The sequence below is a fragment of the Cynocephalus volans genome, chromosome 2, assembly GCF_027409185.1.
Source record: "Cynocephalus volans isolate mCynVol1 chromosome 2, mCynVol1.pri, whole genome shotgun sequence".
Classification (NCBI taxonomy): domain Eukaryota; kingdom Metazoa; phylum Chordata; class Mammalia; order Dermoptera; family Cynocephalidae; genus Cynocephalus; species Cynocephalus volans.
Window position 1 is genome coordinate 214241411 of NC_084461.1, and position 24160 is coordinate 214265570.

The window sequence follows — 24160 nt, forward strand, 5'->3', positions numbered from 1 at the left end:
CACTCCCTGCTTTCAGGGCAATCCATGGGAAGCAGGCATCAGGGGTGCCGTCAGCCCTAGAGATGGGTGACGGTGGCTTTGCCCTCGGTGGCGGGTCTCCCTCCCTGGGGTCTCCACGGCAGTAGCTGTGGGCTGAAGCATTTGATGGGCAGTCAGTGTGGTGAATGTGGGGCATCGGAAGCCCAGAGGAGGGGTGAGGATGCTGTCAGGATATTTTGGAAGGAACGCTGAGAAGATGGCCTCTGATTGGCTTTTGCCCATGAGTCGGAGATTCCCAGACAGAAGTGGGAGATTTCTGGCCAGCATGCCACTTGCTGTTAGAAAGCAAGTTGTGGTTTCAACATTCCTTTGAGATTCTTGTTCACATGTTGCAAATACCCCGGCCCTGGGCCTTGAATGCACACCGGGGTCTGGATCACCCTTGGCTGGCCATGTAGCATGCATGTGTTTGTCAACAGGGAACATTCCTGATGGTCTTATTTACATTTTTCCGTTTATTTATCAGACTGGTTCCTTGTAGATGACATAAAGGTAAACAACTCCTGGACCTGCCCGAAGGGTCACGATTCCCAGCCTCCCTGGGCCAAGGCCTCTAAAGGCTTCCTTTCTCTCGAGTTTCTCTGGGATACTTCCTCTGTGTGACAGTCTCCTGCATTGCTGTTCAGTGTCACATTTGCTGCGGCTGCTTCTCATTTACCTTTGTGAAGCATTACTATTTTAAGGCCATTTTTTGCCAAGAAATGCCTTTTTTACAAAACGTGGCTGCCTCTGATTACCCCCCACCCCCAGTCTCCTGGTGGATGAACCCCCTTCTGTGTGCACTGTCTGATCTGAGAGAAGTCCCTGGGGACCCTGGAAAGGTGCTTCTGCCTGGTGACCCTGCCCCTGCTGTTTGAGTGAGGGGTACCCCTCTCCCTGCAGCACAGTGACCACCCCTCCCCAACTGTGGCCTGGGAGCCCACCCGAAGGCAAGTGCCCCACTTAGACACAAGGTGCAGGGAGGTCCCCAGTGTAAAGATGGGGTATGACGCTCAAGGCTCCTGCTCTGCCCACTACCCCCTGACAGTGCCAAGTGCCTACAAGGGGTGCTCTTCCCCTGCTCATCAGCACAGCTGCCTGGAGGTTTGAGCTGCACCCAGAGACCTAGTGAACCCCCAGCTCCAAGGCTGAGGCATCACAGCCTGAGTTCAAATCTTATCTGGGTGATTCTGGATACTTAAATGACCACCTTTAGGACCTCTGGACAACCAGGCATGGGAAATTAAATGCTAGTGCCTCCCCCCGTCTCTTTCTCTCTCTCTCCTTCCCTCTCTCTCTCTGCCTTTGTCTCTCTCTCTAAATTATAGTATGCACACAAGCATTTAGCACATTACAGAAATAATGACAGCTGCTTCTTTTGTGAAAACAGAAGGCTTTAAGTTGAAACATGGAGAGTTTAGATGAAAAACTTCCTCACCGTCAGTTGTGAAGATTTAGAAAAAAGAGGCCATGGGATTTTATTATCTAGATGTCTTCCAAAACAGGACATGTTCAGGTGGTCTGAAAGGGTTTAGGTGTGGACCGTCTGAGGAGGAGGGGCTGTGATGTTTTGGGAACTTTGATTCCATGGAAACAGCACAAGAACCCTGTGGAAGCATCCTTGTAATCATGCTCCGCAGCAGCGGCAATGCAGGGTCTCTGTGAGCTGCTGAGACAGCTTCAGAAGCCTGTTTGCAGGGACAGAATAATCCCGCCTCGGAGTGAGCTGCAGCCACATCTCTCCACGGGGGAGGCACTCCTACATGCCTGCGTGGGGTGCTGTCGTGCAGAGCGAGGCCTCCTGTGGCAGCTGCTCAACCTTCTTGCTTTCTCTCTTTAACCAGGTGAAATGCTACCACAAGAAGTACCGCTCGGCCACCCGCGATGTCATTTTCCGTGTGCAGTTTCACACCGGGGCTGTGCAGGGCTGCAGGCTTGTGTTTGGAAAGGAGGATCTGGACAATGCCAACAAAGGTGAGGCGCGGCTGCCCTGCACCTGTGGGGCCTGCCTATGGTCAGACCTCCTAGTTGTTTCTTTCACTGGCCTTCCCCACCTCCCTCAAGTCTAGCCTCTTGAAAAAATTATTGCTTATCTCAGGAAAAAAACAAGTGATCCGTCAAAGAAAGGACTGTAGGGAAACCATGAAATTACAAATGCTTTCTGTGCCACTGGGTGTTTTTATTGCATATTTTGAAATGGTACTATACTGGTTGGAACGTAAAGACAAAATCAGTTTATACTTTTTTGTTTCATCTTCTTCAAAGGTGTTGAAATAGTTGTTTTTTTTTCAGATGACCGTTTTCCTGACTATGGGAAGGTTGAATTAGTTTTTTCAGCCACGCCTGAGAAGATTCCAGGTGGGTAGCGTGGCCGGACGCTGGGCGGCTGGTGTGGGTGGGTGGTGGCACACTGGTGTTTGTGTGCTAATCTCCCACCTTTGCACACATATGCACCTTTTGTAATTAGGTCTTTTTAAAAATAGGATATTAGACAGTGGGGAGGAGGTGGCTTGAGGACAAGAAGGCCCACTTGGGTAAGACCTCACAGGTGGCATGAGTTGTCCAAGGCCACTTAGTGCAGACGGGCAGCACCTCCAGGACTGGGGTGTGGCCCGCTGGTGGTCATGAGGATCTACCTTTGAGGTAGATCTACTTTTGATCTACTTTTGATCCCCTGTGAGGTTGTCCCGAATGTTTACTTTTCCCCTCAACAACCAACCACTGTTTCAAAAGGGGATTAGAAGTACAGGAGGCTGCAGACATTTATGTGCAGAACAAATTCTCCCTTCTCATAAAAACACAGAAGAAAGAAATCAGATCCTTTATCGTCGAGGTGCATTGTTCAGCTCCATCCCCAGGCTCCACACGCATGAAGGTTGTAATTCCAATTTTAACAGCTGTAGAAAGCAGTCACCCTCTTTCTATGCTCATTGTCATGATTTAGGCAGGAGCCATTCAACGCGTGGCTTGTGTGTTCAAAATCCTCTTGGCGTTCTTCAAAGCGGGTCTGGGCACTCGGAGGGAGCGTGGGTTCTGAGACTTTTCATGACGCCTCCACGTCCTCACCAGTGGGATGATCTTCGGGCTGGCTGGCACACGGTGGCCGGTGCTCGCCATTCCTTTTCCCTGAGTGGTTTTAACTACGTTCAGTTTGTCGAACATTGTGCACGCTGTGTCTGCTGAGTGCCGTGGCTCGTGGGAGGAGGGCTTCGCTCTGCACACTCGCCGGGCCACGCACTGCCCTCGTCGTTGGAGCCAGGGGGCAGGGGTGCTGGACGTCACTGGACTCATGCTGCCGCTTGTGCCCCGTGCAGGGTCCGAACATTTGCACAACGACCACGGAGTGATTGTGGACTACAACACAGCTGACCCATTGATCCGCTGGGACTCGTACGAGAACCTGAGTGCGGACGGAGAAGGTGCGTGGAGCCTTGTCATGTGCGGTTTCCGAGGACGAGGGTGTGGGAGGGCAGCCTGTCACGGTTAGATCGGAAATAGTCTGCCGGCTGCTCAGAAGCAGAAGCTCCCCTGTCCTCTCAGAGGCCCAGGGCCACACTTGGTAGGACATGGTAGTAAGTTTTAAGGCACTCATGAGAATCAGGCTTGGCAAATTCGGGTCAGAACTTTTTATGAAGCTGTTATGGGTGGGGAGCCGGTCAGTACAGTTATATCCAGAGCTTCCTTGCCTGGAATTGTGTTTGTATATTGCTAGGGACTGTTTTCCCGTCTTCCTTCCCTTCCTGTTTGTATGTGGGGAATGCCAGGTGCTGGTCATGGGCAACCTTCCTACTGTTGTGTAGCCCCAGGGGCAACAGGCATTTCATTTTTACTTCTGTTTTCTTGCTACTTAGGTGTCCCTGTCTGTGGCTCTATCACTTTAATCTCTATTTTTGTGGGTCCATCTCGCATAAGCCTATCTCTGTTCTCCCACAGAATATACAATTTGTGAACCATTTTTTTTTTTTTTTTTTTTTTTTTGGTGGTGATTGGCCGGTAGGGGGATCTGGACCCTTAATCTTGGTATTGCAAGGCTGTGCTCTAACAAACTGAGCAAACCGGCCAGCTGGCCAGCTTGTGGAATATACGGTTTGGATCACAGGGAGAGGCGTGAAGGAGGAGAGGATGGAGGGCCAGTTGTGTGCTGGGAAAACCGTGAGGAGGGGTCAGGGCTCCTCCCTGGCTCATGGAATGCCGGTCTTTCCTCCTTTTCAACCACTGTCTGAGAATCAGACCTGCTTGGCGAGAGAAAACTATCACACTTTTTTGTCAAATTAGTTACATTCAGATGTAAAATAGCTAAAAGCAAATGTTGTGGAGACAGCACCACCAGTGGCTCACTGAACTCCCAGGGACTCCAGGAAGGTGGCATCTGTGGTCAATATGAGGGGACCCTGGCTATGTGTCCCAGGAGGGCACATGGCTCCCCTCTGCCTGTGCTGGGGAAAAGTGTGATTTTTCCTAGTCTGTGTGGGATGAAATTTCAACCAAAGAAATTGCTGGGACCCCAAGTACACCTGGACCGGAGGTGGAGACCCAGAGATGGAATGTTAACGCTAAGACTGTTAAAATGCAGTGATGTCCAGGGTCAGTGGGTGAGGGGTGGTGGAAGAGGACAGCCTTTCCATGGGCCATAAAGTAGCAGAGTTTTCTTTCCTGGTGTGAATTATTCAGAACACGAGTCTTTCAAGATAACCAGCCTATTAAAAGAATTCTGGCTGATTACTTTTGGAAAAACTGCACACAGTGTCTTAAAAGATCCATAGTGCACATCAGAATCTTAAGGCTGTGAGAACGATCCATTTTGACTTTATTCGGTCAACAGTTATCAAACTTTTGATCGCGGAGTCTTTTTCCAGTAGTGTCTATTACATGCAGCATAACTACCCTGTGTCGATCGTGCTGTGCCATTTTCTGCTGGAGAAGAGCACGGTGAGTGGCTCATGAGGAAGTGAGTAGCCAGCCCAGGGTGAGAAGAGTAGAGGGACAGTTTGGAGAGCTGCACAGAGATTCTGAGGACAGCTGGCTCAGAATCCTAAATGCCAGGCCGAGGAGGGTGGATGTGACCAGAGCAGTGTGCGCTCCATGAGCGCCAGCAAGCGAAGCAGTGCACAGAGTCTACCCGGGAAGCGTGGCCAGGAGACCCGGCATGGTTGTGGGAGCTGTGAAAATGACATTTTTGCAATAGTGGAAGGTTCCCTGTTTGCTGAGGGAGGGGCAAGCCTTGGGGGAGGCAGGGCTTCGAAAATTTCTAAAATTGCGGGTCACGGGGCGGATGGCCCAGCTGCTGATGTTGTAAGAGGCAAGCAGTGGAAAGTCTGGGCGGCGGTGTGGAGGAGGAACCCCAGGTCCGGGTGAGGAGAGTTGGGCACCCAGCTCCTGTCCTCTGAGCTGGCTCCGAGCTGAGCCTGTGACCTGCCTGTGGGGCAGACTTCGTAATTCCAATTGACAGCCAGGGAACTGAGAGCCAATGGGTGCCCAGGCCATGTAACTCAGAAGTGGTAAAGGATCCATGCTGGTTTTATGTGAAAAACGAAAGAACAGTTGAATGTTCATATAACCCCAAAGGATTTTTATGGAAAAATGTGTGGAAATGTGTGTGTCTATAGACAGGTACATTGCAGAGGATTTGCCCGTATAACGAGTCAAAATGGTCACAGAACCCAAGAGAGCAGAATTCAGTATCAAACACTCTTGACTGCAGGAATGAGCCTCCCGTGTGTCTTCAGAGGGAAATGCTTCTTTACTTAGATACTATCTCAGTCTTCAGGCTGTTCATTCTGTTATAACAGAATACCATAACCTAGGTGGCTTAAACAACGGAAATTGATTTTTCATTGCTCTGGAGGCTGGAAGTCCACGATCAGGGTGCCAGCATGGTGGGGTTCTGGTGAGGGCTTTCCTCTGGTCACAGACACCTGCCTTCCTGTTGTGTCTGCATGTGGTGGAAAGGGGGAGGGAGCTCCTGGGGCGTCTTTTATCAGGGCACTAGTCCCATTCATGAGGACTCTACCCTCATGACCTAATCACCTCCCAAAGGCCCCACCTCCTGATACCATCTCATTGGGGGGTTAGCATTTCAACATATGAACTCTGGAGGGTACAACATTCAGACCATAGCAGATACTCAATACATGCTTGTTGAGTGAATCATCAAAGAAACAATTTAAACTTTAAACATCAGCAGCCTGCTATTTCTAGCTTTCTGACATGACGGAGGACAATTCCCTCTGGTGCACTTCCCGCCCAGCATCTCCCGAGCCGGGTGACCTGAGCAGGAGGGAGACCCTGTGCTGCAGTGGCTGCGGTTGGAGGTGCTGGGCCGTGCAAGTGGACAGTCTGAGTGGCGGGCGGTCGGCACAGGCCTCTGAGCTGCCAACTGGTGGGTCTGGGGTGAGCAGAGAGGGGTCAGCATTGCCACGCAAAGAAGGGAGCTGGTTGGGAGCAGGTGAGCAAGAGTCCTGGAAGGAAACCAGGCAGGAACAGCGAGAGTGGGGAGGATGGCCGGGAGAGGGTGGTTTCCAGACAGAAGTGCGTTGAGTGCGGGAAGGTGGCAAGAAATGCACCCTGTGCAGCCCGATGCGCTGCTTTCCTGTGACAGTAAGTTGGAGAAGCAGCGAGTCCCCGCTTCTACACCTTAAATCTCAGCTTTTCCATGAACTAGCTTTGCCCTATGAAAATAGTCCACTCAGGGACTCTCAAAGAATAAGGGGTGTTATATAAAAAGGACCGCAGTGGGCTCTCCCAGGCCAGCGCTAACCTTGCTCTTTCCATCTGTCACCACCACTACTCCCACTGTCTGTTCTTCAGGGTTCCTAGTTATTGTCCCCAGGGCACCCATGGGCAGACTCTGCTGTGACTACTCTGAACCCTTGGAATTGATGTATCAATTTCTTTGACTATAGCCATGTAAATTAACTTCAGGAAATTTGAGGGGGGAAAAGGAATTTGTCAGGAGACCATGGAATGGCTCAGAGTCGAAAGCAGAGCCATCTAGTCAGTGGAGGTTTTGGAAGGGACAACACCCATGCAAGCTACTCTGGCCTGGGCAGCAGCCCCTGGGACCCTTTGCAGGGACCAGCAGCAATAGGATAATGGGACCCAACCATTTTCAGCCCTGGCATCTCTCAGCTTAAGTTCAGATTCCTGGAAGAGAGTCTCTGAATGGCATTGCTTGGGTCAGGGACCAACCTTTGGCTGGGGTGGGCAGGGTGCCTTGAACACCGCCCCCTCCACCACTCCCAGCTGCATGCAGGAAGTGGATAGAGGGCTAGTTTCCCAGAGGAAAATCCAAGTGTCATCCCCAAGGAAGGGGAGGTGGACACTGAGCTGGGCACAGCCACAGACACCCACTTCGGGGAGACCTGCAGCTTCCACGGGCTCACTGAGGGTCAGTACCGAGAGCATGGTGTCTCCGCTTACAGCATGAGATGGCAGCTGCGTCTGGTCTGCGTCCCCAGACACCAAGATAACCACAGTCACAGAGTGGAAGGAGGCTCTGGTGACCATGTTCTCTGAGGACTTCCAGGCTTTGTAAAGACTTCTGCATGGATGAGGAGGGTATGGGGCAGCTCTCCCCCACCTCTCGACGCCCCAGCACCAGGCTCGTCCATGCAGCCTCTGCAATCCCACAGCCCACATACCCCATCTTACTATCTAGAGATAAAACACTTCCCATTGGTGTATTTTAGGCATGATTTCTGTAAACATGTACACATCTTGCAACAGGATCGCTCATGCACCATTTTACCACCTGAATTCTATCCGAGCATCTGTGTGCATCTTTAAACGTTTCCTACGTCCTGCTCACTGACTGCGCTGCAGCCCATTTGGGTGGTTACCCAAGTGCGTTCCATCCTGTCACTGCACTCCTATGGGGTGCCTAAGCTTTCACTCTTACACATGAGGCCACCACAACAGCTCCTGCCGCCAAAGCTCTGCAGAATCCCCAGGCTTTGCGTCCTCTTGGGAAGCTGTTCTCCAGAAAGAAATTTCCCTTGGATGGGAAAGTTGTCCTTCCTGAATTTTTCTCCTTCTCTCTGACTCTTCACCTGTCCTCAGCACTCTCAGGCATTCAACCCTTCTGCACTGATGACTCCTGCACCAGGTTGGTGCCTCACTCTTGCCTGGAGTCAGCAGTGCCTGGCTTGGGTCCCTGGATGAGGACGTGGCCCCGGTGGACAGAAAACACAGCCTCTGCTGCGTTTCTCATCAGGGCTGAAGCCCCATCCAGCTCTAGTCCTCAGAGCTGTCTAAAGCTTTGGGGAGCAAAGGGAGGTTTGGGAGCCTCTGGAACGTTTTCTTCTAGCTAGAAAATGATATATTATAGCTCTTTTCTACCCACCCTTCTGCACACACACCCAGAAATGTTGACTTAATCTGCATTTATCTCTATAAAACCTGCTGCCCTGGCATGGAGCCCTCCACAGCCTTCTGTCGGGGCTCTTGTGAGGAGAGCACCTACCTTTAATGTTTGAGTGTGATATTCTGCTTTCTGTACTTGAAAGGAGCTGACGTTGAATCCATTCCAATGTGGGCAAGCGACTGCAGATGTTCAGACTTGGTGCAGACACACACACATGGTGGTGGTCACTCCTGTCCTTTTGGGTCTGTGGTCGTGGTTGGCGGTTGCCTGCTCTGCTTGTGAGCTGTGGGGGGATGGTGGCTGTGTCAGTATTTCCTGGGGCGCCTGCTGTCCCCAAGGAGAGGGAAGAATGTCTTGGGGCACACAGTGTGGCAGCCTGCCAAAGCCTCGTTGTGTTATCTTAATCCTCACAAGAACTTGTGAGCACATTTTAGAGGTAAAGGGAGCAGTTTGCAGGGAAATAAGAAGCTAGGACTTGACGAGGGCCTGGGTAGCCTTCCACGGTTGCGTGCTGTTGGTAATGACAGCACAGTTCAGTGGGCTGTCATGTGTTCGAGATCACGCCTAACAGAGCCGACTGTTGCCTTTCCTCATCTGTGGCTGCGATTGTGCTCTGTGTCACTGGATGTCACAACTGCTTGCCACGCAGAGAGGACTGGGGGGATTTCTTATCTTGGCCGGATGCACCTGCTGGTCAGAATCAGGTTTGCTGGGATGGGCTAAGGAGATACCCCACAGCAGCATAGGGTCCCTGAATTTGGACGTCACCACCAGGGAGGTGGGCAGGACTGTTCCCTCCCCCTCAATGGCCAGGCGTGATGAAGGATCACAGCCTCTGTCCCACCCCGGGGGGCTTCTGTGTAGGCGCTGTCCCCACCGTTCTCTCTCCTGCTTGTCTGACCCATTTTCTCCTTTCATGGGTAGCCTGGACTTGCTTTCTTTTCCTTTCCGCCTTTAGGCCTCAACCCCTGCAAACTTGATTTCTCCCCCAGCTCTCTGCAGCGCAGCTCTCTGCGTGTCCCTTGATGCCTCATGTTGCCGAGCCCCCGGAGAATGTCTGTCTTCCCACTGGACAGGGCAGCATCAGTGCTGTGGGCTGCAGGCCCCACCTGGGAGCTTGCTGCTTGCTCAGATGAGCCATGTTTCATTCCTTCCACATGTGTAAAATGGCCTGTTTTAATTAGACGATCCTAAAGATATTCTCCTCCAACTCAGGGAGATTTTATTACTGTACATGCAGTTTGTCATTTTCATGCATCTCACATTTCCTTGGGGCCCACCCTGGTTCTGATGCTGTGATGGGTGCAGGGAGAGAAAAACAGAGCAGGCACCCTTGTCGGGAAGATGTATACACAACTCAGCAGATGCTACAGGATGCAGCCTGTGCCATAGTGGGGCATGTGCCAGGAATTAGGAAAGAATCTGAGAGAAGCAGTTACTCCACATGTGCAATCCAGGGAGATTCACAAGGAAGACGACCCTTGCAGGCATGGACATGCCAACCACAGGCACAGGGCAGGGTGAGCAAGGCATATTTCCCAGGAGGGAGCGCTGGGTCTGGTTGGGGCCGGGTGTGAGCTAGAGGAAGCAGCAGCCGCTGGGTGGTGGATTGTGAGGCTCAAGCCCGATCAGGAAGCTCCTTCGCTAGCTGACAGTGAGGATCCCAGGAGCCACACAGCTGGAGGATCTAGCAAGATAACACAGGGGCCCGGAGGATGCTTTGGAGTCTCCAGACTCAGAGGAGTGAGGGTAGCAAAGGGGTTTCTGGGGCTCCCAGCCTAGAACTGACAGAGGTCTGGACTTCAGATGTGTTCTGGGGATGGAGAGTAAGGGCTTCAGATATTTAGGAGCTGGATGAGTAAGAACCCATGACAGGTGCAGAGGAAGGCGGGGGTGAGGGCAGGAGAGCTCCAAGCACGGCTGAGGGCTGGAAGGAAGGCTTGCTGTGCCGTTCTAGGTTCCTAAGGCTGTGGCTCAACCTTTTGCCAATCTGACAAGGTTGTGGCACTGCTGCTTTAAGCAGCTACCTTTATAAACACTGCCAGAGCTCAGGCGTGGCTTCTAGACACCCACGGTGGCTGCTGGCTCAGACAGTCTGAAGGGGATTCGGATTTCCCTGCACCATTCACAATAAGATACAGTCCTGAGAGGGCTGTGCCATCTACTCAGGACACTCTGCCAAGCTTCCAATAATGGGCCACTGATCAGGACAAGTTGGGTCAAGAAGCGCTGGCCGCAGGTGTGCCCGGAGCTGGCGAGGGACCTGCCATATCACGTTGCGACCGTTCAGATGTTGCCAGTTTGAAAATGGATGTGAAAGCTTGTCTCCCCAGAAATTGTTGGGTTTTAAGATTTGGAGAATCTTAAAGTGAAGCAAGTTTTGACAACTTAGTGGGAGGGGACCACCAGAGTCAGACATGAAACCTCACAGCCAGGCCCTGCTCTCTGTTGAGAACTTGGGCTCACGCAGGCCCCCAGCCCATCCATGGCCCAGGTTCCTTGTCAGCTAGACGGGAACGCCACTGCCAGAGCATTCAAAGTGTACCCAGACTCACGTTGTCCTCATGCAACATCTGGCCACAGCAGCCACTCAGTGGTTGGGTTGACTCTGCACCAGACAGAGGGACAGTCATGTGGGTGTTACCTGTTTGTAATGCAGGGACCATCAGAAGAAGAAGTGAGATGTTGGGGACAGTCTAAGGAGTCCAGGCCCCGAGCTGTCATCTATTAAGAGTCTTGCTTTTCTAACCTTACTGGTGTCAGAGTAATTGCCTTGAAATGTATGTAGTCCTGTACAAGTTTGCATAAATTAGCCCACGTGTGTTCCCCAATGATGGCCCTAGGAGTTAAGTAGTGTCACCTGTAGGGACACACAGTGAATGGAAGCACTGAGAGTTGGTTGGATTTGACCCAGGTCTGGGGAGGCCTTTTAGGCCTTTTATACTGTACATATGTGACTATCATATACTACTTAACTTGCAAAGTGCTGCAAAACAGAGAGAGGCCCTGTGTCCTAAGGGGAAGGAGAAGTGGCTGGTGACATAAGGGAAAAGGGTGAGTGTTCGCAGAAAGGGCAGCTGGGACAAGCTCTTCGACTTGGGGCTTTCATACCCAGGGGTGCATGCCCTGTGTCTCTGGCCCCATTCGGGCCATCTGGGCTGAGGAGACCACTGTCCACGTGCTCTAGCCATCTGACCCCTCAAGCTGTGGTAAAGGTTAGCTGCGTGCTCAGAACACCATGTGCCTTGCGACCAGGTGCCTTGCGACTAGCACTCAGAATGGTGAGCTCTGACATTCGCCATTACAGCCGTGTCCTGGCTTCTGTGTGGGGCTGTGAGCATTCCATTCAGTTCTGTATTGCAGGGTCCAGCACTACCAATGCTCAGTGAGGGACGGATGGAGACTGTGTCCAGGGTCCTACAGCATGCTCCCAAGAGTACACAGGGCCTCTGGTTTTCTCTGATGGGCTCCCCAGAGGGTGACCACTCCACTTTCACTCCCCAGGTGACCTGTCCAAGTCCTTTGACTTATGATTAAGAAGAAAGCAATATTTTATATGTGCCACAACAATGAACCCCAGTGCTACGAGAAGGATGGCTTCTCCATAGCCCCTGACCCCACTCAGTGAAGAAAAGAACCCAGATTGATTCCACCTCTCTGTGACTCCCCGTCATCTTTCTCATGTTTTTCCATCCGATATCAGAGTCCAGCAGCATCCCACATTCACTGGGACCTGCTCCTAATCCAGTGGCCAGTGTCACCACTAATACCACCAATGGTCAGTGTCATGATTAATACCACCAATGGTAAGTAAGTCCCACCCCTGATAGCACTAAAGGCAAGTCTCACTACTGACATGATCAGTGATAAAGTCTTACCACTGATACCATCAATGCAAGAGCCCAGAGTCTAGGTCCAGCCAACCAGCTGTGACACTTTTTCTCCTTATGTGCTGAGGTCATCGTGGGTATGGACCAGCCTGACAAGAGGAAGGCGGCTGAGGGCATGATGGGCGTGTCTGGGGAAGGGGGTGCTGGGGACCGTGCAGGAGTCGGGGCAGACTGGGAATGAGTTCCCACGCAGTGGCCTCTCGTGGCCTGTGCAGAGCAGGTTGAGATCAGCTGCCCAGAGGGGGCAGCAGTCAGAGCAGTGGGGGCGTCGGGGCCGGGAAGGCTTGGAGGGGTCTCCACCAGCAGTGGGAGGCTGGTGGGGTGGGCGGCGTGCTGTGCCAGGGCTGCTGTGGACCCTGCACCAGGGGCCCTTCTGTGTGTGCACATTGGTGGGGGCACGGGCAGTGGGCGAGGGGGAGTGATGCCCTGGGGTCTTGGCGGGTTAGGAAAGAAAGCACCAGAGTCTGTGTCTCCTGGACATAAACATGGTGCTGGAGTTAAACGTGCATCGGCTCCGACTCTGCTGTGCTGAGGGAGGGGCCCAATGTGTGCAGAAATGCAGGAACCACCGCGGCGTGAGGAGGGAGAGACTGCTGCGCTGCGGGAAGAGCCCAGGGTTGTCACAGTTCAGTACTGGTCAAGGTTAGGACGTAAGAAATGTTAAAGTCAAACCACAGAAAGTTCTCTGAGGTCCACAGAGTCAAGGCCAGTTCCGCAGTCAGCTGCGATAGTGATGTCTGAGCCCGGCCACAGTGGCCGTGGGTGTGGGGCCACGCCAGGAAGTGAGGCAATGGCTCTGCCAGGGCTGGAGGATGCTGTGGTCATGGGTGAGGAGCACAGGTTTCCAGAGGGAAATGGGCTTTGGGTGAAAGTGGCCTGGGGCTGGACAAAAGTGGGGCAGGCAGAGGATGCCCCTCAGGGGGCTTCCAGGCAGGCCAGGCGTGGCCTGATGGGTGGGGAGGGGTCTCATGGGCTCTGTGTGATGGGCAGAGATGTCAGCTCAGGGGATCAGTCAGTGGAGAGAAAGTCCAGAGAGGACCAAGCAGTGCGGGCAGTGGAGAGGGTGGAGGACCCGGGGGCCAGGGCACCTGCATTTGTAGGGTCAGTGCTGTCATGCTTTCAATCAGAACTTTCTCTTGGAAGCTGTGATAATTTAGAAACCATTTCCACGTGTTCCTCCTTATGACCGAGAACTTCGCAGAAGCTCTGTACCTCACCCTCTGACCCGCAGTCCAGGCGGTGGCTTCCTCGGGATCCGTGTCCTGACCCTCCCAGATGGCAGTTTTCTCCTTGCCTGGAGCCCTGTGTGTGAGGCTGACCTGACCACAGCATCTGACACACCCTTGTCACCAGCTTCATTGTGGTGACCAGTGCACAGATGTGCGTGTCTCCTCCTCCCTGGATATTGTGTGCCAGGCTCTGCTGCAGAAATCCCATCTCCCTGGGATTAGAGCCCGTGCCTGTGTTCGCCCCACTGCCACCGGGGCACGTGCCACTAAACCTGTGAGCATGTGCACACCTCAGACCGATGATCATCATTTTCTGAACACGTCCTTGCTACCATGTGGTTCCTAGCCTTAGGATATTCTTATTTTTGTTTATTTTCTATTGAGATCAGACTCATATAACATAAACTCACCATTTAAATCATTTTGAAGTGCATTGATCTGTAGTACATTCACAAGGTTGTGCAGCAATCACCATTATCTACTTCCAGAACATTTCCATCACCCCAGAATGAAGCCCCATACCCACTGGCAGTCACTCCCAATTCTTCCCCTCCCCAACCCAGCAACCACTAATCTTTTCTCTGTGTGTTTCTCTACTCTGGGCATTTCACATAAATGGAATCGTGCAGTGTGTGGACTTTTGTGACTTGCGCCTCTCACTTAGCGTGAGGTTTCACAGTTCATCTGTGTTGTGCTTCATGTTGCACCTTTCTGTGGATGGATAATGTTCCCCTGTGAGGATATTCCACATTTTGTTTATTATTCGTCTGCCGATGTGCATTTGGGTTATTTCTTCTTATTGACTGGTATGTACAAGGTTGCTATGAACATTCTTGTATATGTCTGATTTTAGGACACTCTTATACCTCTGATCTTTTCGACTCCCTTTTGAAATGTCCATATCTTTTACTATCCTCCTAGCTGGGTTCCCTTTCTGGAAGTTTCTTCTGCTTTTATGGCATCCCAAGCAGGAATCACACTAAATACTCTGCAGCCTCCTGTCTCACTTTGCTGACAACTTTCAGAGATTTTTGGGAAACCCACCGAGTCTTTTCTTCATTAGACACGTAACCCTGTGCACAAAATTACAACGTGTCAGGGTTAAAAGCTTTGGGGCCTTTCAAAACTCTCTGAGCCACAGAGCTGCCTTCTGGCCAAACTTCAGCAAAACCTCAAAAGACCGTATTGTTTCAAGAAACGTTAATACTAATAGTCTGAAAGGCTCCATGTAGTCACAAGCCACAAGTGGGAAACGTATGGAAAATGAGAGCGTTTGGGGCATGACTTTGCCATGGCTGTCTCAACATAAACAGTGAGATCTGAAGGCCCAACGGTGCCAGTTGCCATGAATTCATGAAGGCTTACAGCAGCTCATTTATAAAGCAGTCATTAGTGTGAAGAAAATTTATCCTCAGCCACCGGGGAAAAAAACAACCCCAAATAAACCCAACTCAGAGCAACCTGGAAAGAAATGCTCGTTTTGAACACATAACGTATCCTGCAGCTTCTCTCTATTAGAAAGTCAGGATCCACATCTGTTTGTTCTCTTACTCAGTTATTGGTGTCTTAGCTGTTGTTTTTCTTACACAGTTTTGTGATGCAAAGTTCTGATTCCAAGATTGGGGTCCTGTGGACAGCTGGGACCCACTAGCCATATCTGGACATAGAGTTAGCTACAGCTTGACAAGGCCCCAGATGCTCAGGAGAGACACAGACGTTCGTTTCAGTCCTCAAACCAGTTATTCAAATATCTGGTTTCAATCTCTTTTCTTTTGATGTGTATCCTTTGAAGGAAAAATATTACGTGGTAAATTAGTCACTGCCTTTATTGCAGTGACCATGTTATTTGTAGAGTGGGAGCAGTAACGCTGCTTCCCTTGATTGGATGGTGTGGTTAGGCAGCACCCTTTGTAGGCCACTGAATTTACCAGGATTTGTAGAAGACACATATATGTCTCATTGTAAAAAAGATTGCTACTCCCCAGGGTGAGCTGAGTTTCACCTTGATGTCTTGTGACTTGTGCCTCTATGGCAGTTTCAGGTGGTTTATTGAGGATATGTATTGCCCTCGCCTGCACTTACAGCCCAGTTATGTCCTGTTTCCCTTCGACAGCTGACTGAGTGGTGACATAGACAAAGGTTCCCATTGTGCTGTGGAACCTGCAAGCATCAGAATGGGCTTGGCTTGTTTGCTGTGGCCTGTTCTGTTCACATCTAGAGTAAAGAAAGGCATGTGGTCGTGAGGTGACTGATGTTGAGCCAGAGCAAAGGCATGAGCATTAGCTGAGCCCACCTAAGTGGGGTGTAGAGAGGCCTGAGATGGGAAGGATTTGCTGCCCAGAGCATGGAGTTCTGAGGTGTGCAAGGAAACCACACAAAATACGCTGTGTGTGATTACCACTAATAGCATTCTCCAAGCCACCAAGCATAGAGGACAGAAACAGTCCCAAGGGATGGAGGATGTGCGGCAGAGATTTGGGGCTGGGTATTCTGAAGAAAGCACATGGAGGCTGGAGCTGTGGTTTGTCAACAATGCCAGTCAGTGCTGGCCCGGACATCAGTTCAGAAGTCTGGCTGAGGGACTCTTGGAGGAGCCCTGTTCCCCGCCTCCTCAACCTCCCACGGTTCAAATTTCACTAGACCTGACTGCACCAAACCCCACCCTCGTGTTTACATTGCACCGGCCTTTTGGGCGGAATCAAAGTCCCCGTGTAGCCAGCAAGATCTTTTACCTTCTGCACTGGCTGGAGCAGGAGGCCGGGTGCCCCGGGAGGGAGGCAGCACGCCCCCGACCCCAGGGGGAGGCTGGAGGCTGTCTTCAAGGAGAGCTGGGGTAAACAGTCGCAGGCTGAGAGCTGCCGGGCTGTTTTGCAGGAAGGTAAGCAGAGAACGTCTGTGTGTGTCCTGCAAGGCTACAGAGGCCTGAGTGTGAGCTGTGTGCTTCTCTGAGACTTGCCATCTCACTAAGACTACGCAGGGGACGAGGAGCCAAGGGAGGCTGGGGTGGAATACTCTGGAAGAGAAGCCCCAGCCTGCAGGAAGGCATGTCGCTCAGGACTTGTGTAGGAATGGCTTCATGTGTTCGCGAGCTAGAGGAGTGGAACTTGTATCTTCTTTTTGGGGAGAGTTCAGGGATGTTGTGACATGGAGTGTGTGTTCGGAAGCTCTCTGGTCAGCTCTGTGGCTGGTCGGCTCAGGTGACCTCTGTGGGGGCTGACAAGACCCGTTTTCCTCCTGGCTGGGCCCCAATGTGCTTTCACAGTTAGGAGTGCCTGAATGGGAGCTGGGCTGCCCGGTCAGAGGGCCACCAAGATAGGCGCCAGCCGCACGGCCAGCCTCCTCGGGGCATCAGGCATGAGTGGTTTGCATGCAGAGCTGCGTGGCCACCCTGCTCTCCGTGTGGCTGGCAGGGGCACCTCAGTTATGTCAGGGGCACGCCTGCTGCAGCCCCACTCGGAACCCCAGAGCTCCTTTATCCCAGCATTCTGGAGCTTTGCCCAGGCGGTGAGGGGAGTGCTTGGAATCCAGCCTGGCTCCCGAGATGCTCGCTCGTGTCTCTGAAGTGGGACGTGTTCCCTCCCCGGGGGTTGGTCTGTGGCTGGCTGGGCATTCAGTGCAGAGGCCCTGCTCCCGATCTTGCTTTCATTATTTTTTTTCCCCTGCTTGATATTTCTCCAAGAATTTACAGCCTGCCTCCTTTTTAGAGAGCAGGAGCACAGAGCTCAGCTCTGTTCCACGGTGAAGGATGGTTGGTCCTGCACCCGCACGGACAGTCCTTGCGGGATGCTCTGGTGCCACCACCTGCCAGCCTCCTTTCTACCCCCTGCCTCCCGCCTTGCAGTTCAGAGGGTCATTGTGTGTTTGGGATCTCAAGAGTACGTGTCCTCTCAAGGTGAGGCTGACAGTCCAGGAGAACACTGTCTTAGAGTGCGATTATTTCTAGCACTCTGCCTAAGGAGAGAAATAGAGGTTGCCTTCTACAGAGCAGAAGTTTATTACCATCTTTTTTTAGTTTTAGAAAAAAAATTAGAGGAAAAGAACATGTTTCACCCACCCTGTAATATATCAAAGTCGTACAGTCTCTGATTTTGTAGATTAAAGGTAATATTCTTGAAGGCCCAAGCATAGTCATCATTTCTTAGCTCTGGTATTCTCCAAAATGGAAAATGATTCTGTACAAACTCGAGAAATCTTTAATTAGCACAGAGGCAGAATCCTATTGCTGTAAAATAAAAATAAACCTTATTTTAGTGAGAGGTTATAAATGCTCTAATTATGAATGTCCACATGGAAACAGAGAGTGATTTCCATGTGTGTAACCAGTGCGGTCACACTGACCCCCCTTGAGAAGGAGCCGTCTGGCCTGAGACATCTCTTCCTGCTTGTGAAGGGCAGGTCCTCCTGCGCCTGCAACCCCACCAGGCCTCAGAGAGCAGGCACCCTAGGGACACCACCAAAGCCACTCGCCTCTCCCTCTCGGTGTAGATGCAAGAAGGCTCCGTGCCTTGTGGCTCACCCCGCTCTGCCCTGTCTCGTGCTCTGGGCCCCAGCCTGGCTTGGCAGTGAGCTCTTCCATACTCCAGAGACTGACATCCAGGTGCTCAGTTAACACAGGTCCCAGTCAGCACTGATTGCCTGCTGACCTCTCCATGCCATGCAGCCCCAGACCCGCCTGTCGTGTGGTCTGCTAGACAGCACACGAGGTCATCAACCGGGCCGGGGCGGCACAGTTTCCAGCTGCTGAGTGGGAGGCCATGTCATATAGTGATGGGATCCCTGGGTGAGTATTACAGGATCTGCTGGATCACCCCTGCCTCTGGGGTCTTGGCCCCTTCCCAGTCCTCACAGCCCCTTGACCTTGGGTACAACAGAGGAGAATCCTTAGGCCTTTCTGGGTTTGTGAAAGCCCCAAATGAGGCGATAGGTCTGACGTGCTCAGAACTCAGTGGTTGCCCGGCCAGCTCATTACTGACGCTTTGTCATCCTTGATGTCAGTCACCAAGGAGACAGGTCAGAAAGAAGCAGGCAACTGGAAAACCCTTTATAGCTGATGAGAGCTCGAGGCAGGTGGCTTGGCCATAAGGCCACGCGGTTAGAAAAATCAATGCCTGGGACCATTTGAGTCATGTCAAATGATGGCTTACAGAACTTGTGGATAAATTTAAAAACAATTCCACCTTTTACTATAGATTTATATTAAAAACAGTTCCTCAATGTAATTCCCAAAGTGTGAGGTCAGTAGACCTGAGCTATGTGTACGCATGGATTAGATGCTGATAGAACACTCCTGCTACCCCGACTCTGGGCCCAGTAGGGACACCGACGTGAAATGCGAGGTCCGGGAGTTCTTCACTTGAACAAGTAAAAGGAAATGTGCAGAAGGGAGTGTTTGCCCATTGCCTGATGTGGGCCGTACCCTTTGTCCTGGGCTCACTGAGTTGCCACAGTGCTCCTGGGAGCTGCTGTCATTGAATGCCCCCTTCCCCAGGTTGCCTCTCCACAGACAAGAGAAGTGAGGCACAGAGAGGGTGAGTGATTCTCACAGCTGTAGCAGAGCCGGGACTCAAGCCTGGTCGGATTAGGCCAGAAAGTCTAGAAGGAGAGTGAAGACGTGTACATAGATCGCTCCAGTGAAAACATCCAAACAAGCTTTATGCTGCAAGAAGAGAGTTCCCACCATCCCGTGGAATCCAGGAAGAAGAGGAAAGGCCTTTGAAGAGGGGGAGGAGAGGGAGGAGCAGGAAGAAGAGAAAATGGGGAGGAGGAAGAGAAGCAAGAGAAGGAAAAGGGGAGGAGGGTAAGAGGGGGAGGACGGAGGAGTCCCAGGGAGCCACAGCAGCCCGGGGACCCATTCCACTGTGAATCCCTTGTCTGTCTTGATCTCATGATGGTTGCTTTAATTGAAGTATAATTTACATGCAGTAAAATTCACTCTATTTAGTGCACACTTGTCCGAGGTTGGCACACGTTCTTCCATGACCCTCTCACCGCAGTCAAGACACGAACCTTTCCATCATCTAAACTGTCCCTCGCCCCCCGTTGCAGCCTCCCCTCCCCACCTCGGTCCGTGTGCATCTGTGTCCAGGCCCCGTATCCCTACCCAGAACGTCACCTGCATGGAGGCTGTAGTTGGAGCCTGTTGAGGCTGGCTGTGTCCACTCAGCACAGACTAGAGAACCATCCACCAGGCTGCCTGTGGATGGTTCTGCTTCTTCAAAATGAAGTCTCTCCCTCTTCTTGGACATACTTCCTGGGTGGGCTGTGGTCATCCGAGTCCCACTGTGGGGACCTGTGGCTCCTGGTATCGTTCAGTGCCCCCACTTATCGGTACAGGTTGGACACAGTGAATTTAATCAGCGGGGTGGGCCCGAGAGAGTCATTTGAGGGTGACTTGGAGACAGGCCTGTCAGTAGCCACATCTAGGGAAGTAGCCTGTTCCCCCTGGTGGTCTAGGTGCAGGAGTGTGTCCAGGGCTCTGCTGGGGCTGCAGGTGTGGTGGGCACGTGATGGGGAGCTGAGTCCATGCCGGGAATAGCACCCGAGGCCATCAGTGGTGGGGACAGAATGCACCTGCTTCATTTTAGGAAATGGAAGATAAAACTGTGGCCATCAGCACAGCTGCCATGAAAATGCAGGATTCTGTCCCCGATAATAAACCATTTCAGGAGTTAGCAGGAAAACACAAGGTGCTTAGTGGTTTCTGAGGAGTGAGTGAGCGTGTGTGAGTGTGTCTGTGTGTGAGTGTGTGTGCAGCTTGCTTTCTATATTTTGTCTGTGGAAGCTACAGAGGAAACATTCAGGCGATTTTCTTTCCAAAGTTAAGTTGTTGATTTCATAGAGAAGTGGTTGATCAGGATTAGAATTTCATCGTACTGAAGGAACTGGAACGTGGGCTTCGGAGTTGGATGGAGATGGGTTTCAATTCCAGATACTCTATTCAGTAGGCTTTAAAAAAAAAAATCTTAAGTGGTAGTGCAGACCGAGCCTCTGTTTTCTCATCTGCAAAATGGGCTTCCCATATCCCCCTTCCCGGGATTGCTTTGAGAACGGAGTGAGATCCCTGAGGAGTAACAGCGAGCTTGGCCCCTATGATTGCTTGCCCAGCAGCTTTGTCTTTAGAATGTCAACTGGATTGCAGGACGGGGCGTTTTTGGGATTCTCTCTGCTCCTCTGGTGATGGAAGTGCTGATTTACGTAGCTCACCTGCGAGCAGCCCCATCTGTGCCGGGTGGGTGTGGCTCATCCTGGTCCATCTTGCCCTGCATCTGTTACCCGTGCCATCTCCTGCTCCTCTTGCCGCTCCCCAAGGGCTGGTCTGTTCCCCAGTGCATAGCAGGGACTGTGCCGAATATTCCTTTTAAGTCTCCATTTACAACTAGCAACCGCAGCAAGTGCTTAGTCAACGCTTACTAACTCTCATGGAGAATTGTCTGGTTTCTCCATTGAAGACTTGCAGGGCGGATACTCTTAGTTCTTTTGAAACGAAAAAGTTACTTTTTAAGCAAACCTATTACAAAAATAGAACATGGGATTCATATGGTCAGTACACAGAAGAAGGAAAGATTCCCCGTAGCTTCATAGAGCTATCAGGTTTGTCCTTTTGCTTCAAATTGACTTTCTGATGGAAGCAGAGCCAGTGGACAGCTGAACATATTACAGTCAGTGATCGTCTTTTCTGCTGCTTGAGTGGTGGGTATTGGAAGGTGGTGGCTGTAACTAGCTGTCCCCTTGGCTGGCTGACATTCAGTCAAAATTGGAAGGAGTGTTTTCATGTTTTGTTTTTTTGGCTTTCGCATTTTCTTAAATTACTTTCGGAATATTATCCGAGTGCCTCTTACCCTCCCATTGGGAAACCCATTTCAAATGTAGGGCTGAGGTGGGAAGGGGCTTGTCACCACAGGTGGGGGTGGTGGGAAGTCTGTCACTGCAGGTGCTGTCGTCCAACAAGACAAGAATGTCCACTTTGTATTTTCTTCCTTCTGGTTCTATTCCAGATGATAAACCTCACTGGTATGTCGTGAAGTCACTCAGAGCCATATTTCTGTTTGTTTGATTTTTAACTAGGCCCTGGCTGCAGGGAAATCATTGCCAGACAGTGGACAAGCCCTCTCTGAAAGGGCTGGAAGTGGTTGGGGGAGGAGGGGGCACAGAGGGAAAGGGGACACAGTATGGGATGGTTTACCCTGGACTGGGATGTATGAGGATTCTCATCCTGCATCCTGAACATGTCACTTTTCCCTGGGATCAGAATTTGTCGAACGAAGGTGGATTCAGGTGCCCCACAGTCCCTTAAAGCCAGAAGCAAAAAGTTAAAACATTGTCATTTAAATGTATAAAAAGATGCAAGGGACAGATGACGGACTGGACCCCACCTTCCAGAACTTCTCTGTGCTTGCCTCCAATCCATTCAAAGCGGTGGCCCCTTTAATAGCACATCAGAGACAGAGACAGAGTGGAGCTCCGGAGACAGAGACAGAGACAGAGACAGAGTGGAGCTCCAGAGACAGAGACAGAGACAGAGTGGAGCTCCAGAGACAGAGACAGAGTGGAGCTCCGGAGACAGAGACAGAGTGGAGCTCCGGAGACAGAGACAGAGACAGAGTGGAGCTCCGGAGACAGAGACAGAGTGGAGCTCCAGAGACAGAGACAGAGACAGAGTGGAGCTCCGGAGACAGAGACAGAGACAGAGACAGAGTGGAGCTCCAGAGACAGAGACAGAGACAGAGACAGAGTGGAGCTCCGGAGACAGAGACAGAGACAGAGACAGAGTGGAGCTCCAGAGACAGAGACAGAGACAGAGACAGAGACAGAGTGGAGCTCCAGAGACAGAGACAGGGACGGAGTGGAGCTCTGGAGACAGAGACAGAGACAGAGACAGAGTGGAGCTCCGGAGACAGAGACAGAGACAGAGTGGAGCTCCGGAGACAGAGACAGAGTGGAGCTCCAGAGACAGAGACAGAGACAGAGACAGAGTGGAGCTCCGGAGACAGAGACAGAGACAGAGACAGAGACAGAGTGGAGCTCCAGAGACAGAGACAGAGACGGAGTGGAGCTCTGGAGACAGAGACAGAGACAGAGACAGAGTGGAGCTCCAGAGACAGAGACAGAGACGGAGTGGAGCTCCGGAGACAGAGACAGAGACAGAGTGGAGCTCCGGAGACAGAGACAGAGACAGAGACAGAGTGGAGCTCCGGAGACAGAGACAGAGACAGAGACAGAGTGGAGCTCCAGAGACAGAGACAGAGTGGAGCTCTGGAGACAGAGACAGAGACAGAGACAGAGTGGAGCTCCAGAGACAGAGACAGAGACGGAGTGGAGCTCTGGAGACAGAGACAGAGACAGAGACAGAGTGGAGCTCCGGAGACAGAGACAGAGACAGAGTGGAGCTCCGGAGACAGAGACAGAGACAGAGACAGAGTGGAGCTCCGGAGACAGAGACAGAGACAGAGACAGAGACAGAGTGGAGCTCCGGAGACAGAGACAGAGACAGAGTGGAGCTCCGGAGACAGAGACAGAGACAGAGACAGAGTGGAGCTCCGGAGACAGAGACAGAGACAGAGACAGAGTGGAGCTCCGGAGACAGAGACAGAGACAGAGTGGAGCTCCGGAGACAGAGACAGAGTGGAGCTCCGGAGACAGAGACAGAGTGGAGCTCCAGAGACAGAGACAGAGACAGAGACAGAGTGGAGCTCCGGAGACAGAGACAGAGACAGAGACAGAGACAGAGTGGAGCTCCAGAGACAGAGACAGAGTGGAGCTCTGGAGACAGAGACAGAGACAGAGACAGAGTGGAGCTCCGGAGACAGAGACAGAGACAGAGTGGAGCTCCAGAGACAGAGACAGAGACAGAGACAGAGTGGAGCTCCAGAGACAGAGACAGAGACAGAGTGGAGCTCCAGAGACAGAGACAGAGTGGAACTCCAGAGACAGAGACAGAGACAGAGTGGAGCTCCACAGCCTCCCTCCTTCCTCATCAGGGGGCTCCACCCCCACCCCTCAGGGCCCATCGGGGCAGCAGGAACCCCAGCCTCAGCCCATACCCAGAGACCGCAGAGGGGAGAGTGGTTGCCTGTGTCATTTCTCGGTCTGGTTGCAGAAAATTGCTTTGTGCATCCCTTTTCCAAACCAGACTGTAGCAAGAGGAGCAATCTGCTATCAGTTAAAGAGGATGTCCTTTAACAATTGGCCATGGTCTTTGGGGGCCTCCAACAACAGGACGTGGTCTCCTGCTTCATTTTTCATGGGGAGACTGGCAGTTGGCTATGCCATGAGCCTGCCTGTACCCTCCCCAGTTAAGTTTCACTTCTAGCCATACTTCTCTTTTCATTGCTCTGGTGCTGCAGTTGTAGCACTGGATCTTAGAAAGTAAAACGTGTTTAGATGAGGCAGCCCTGTTACGTACACAGTTCAGAGGTGCTAGCGGCACAGGTGAGAGGATGGGCGTGGTTTGGGCCCAGCTCTGCCACGTGGAGCACTGTGGGTCTGCACAATGGGACCTCCACACTGGTGGCAGGACAAAGGAGACTGGAAAAGGCAACAGCAAGTGCTGTTCATTATGCACCTGCTGTTTACGAGGGCTCTGTCTTACTCATCTTTGGAACCCCGGTGCCAAGTGTGCTGTGGTCAGACAATGTTCATACATCCCTTGGATGTCTGGCTGC

At 51.9% G+C, this 24160-nt stretch overlaps 1 protein-coding gene across 3 annotated transcripts in view; it reads left to right on the forward strand.

Annotated features, from left to right (window-relative positions):
• TNS3 (tensin 3) overlaps positions 1-24160 on the forward strand; it is a 252451-nt gene that overhangs the window by 144376 nt on the left and 83915 nt on the right. For all 3 annotated transcript variants that reach the window (XM_063085688.1, XM_063085686.1, XM_063085687.1), the window contains 3 exons: positions 1863-1992; positions 2311-2376; positions 3333-3437. In XM_063085688.1, coding sequence (XP_062941758.1) covers positions 1863-1992; positions 2311-2376; positions 3333-3437 — 301 coding nt within the window. The remainder of the gene's footprint in view (positions 1-1862; positions 1993-2310; positions 2377-3332; positions 3438-24160) is intronic.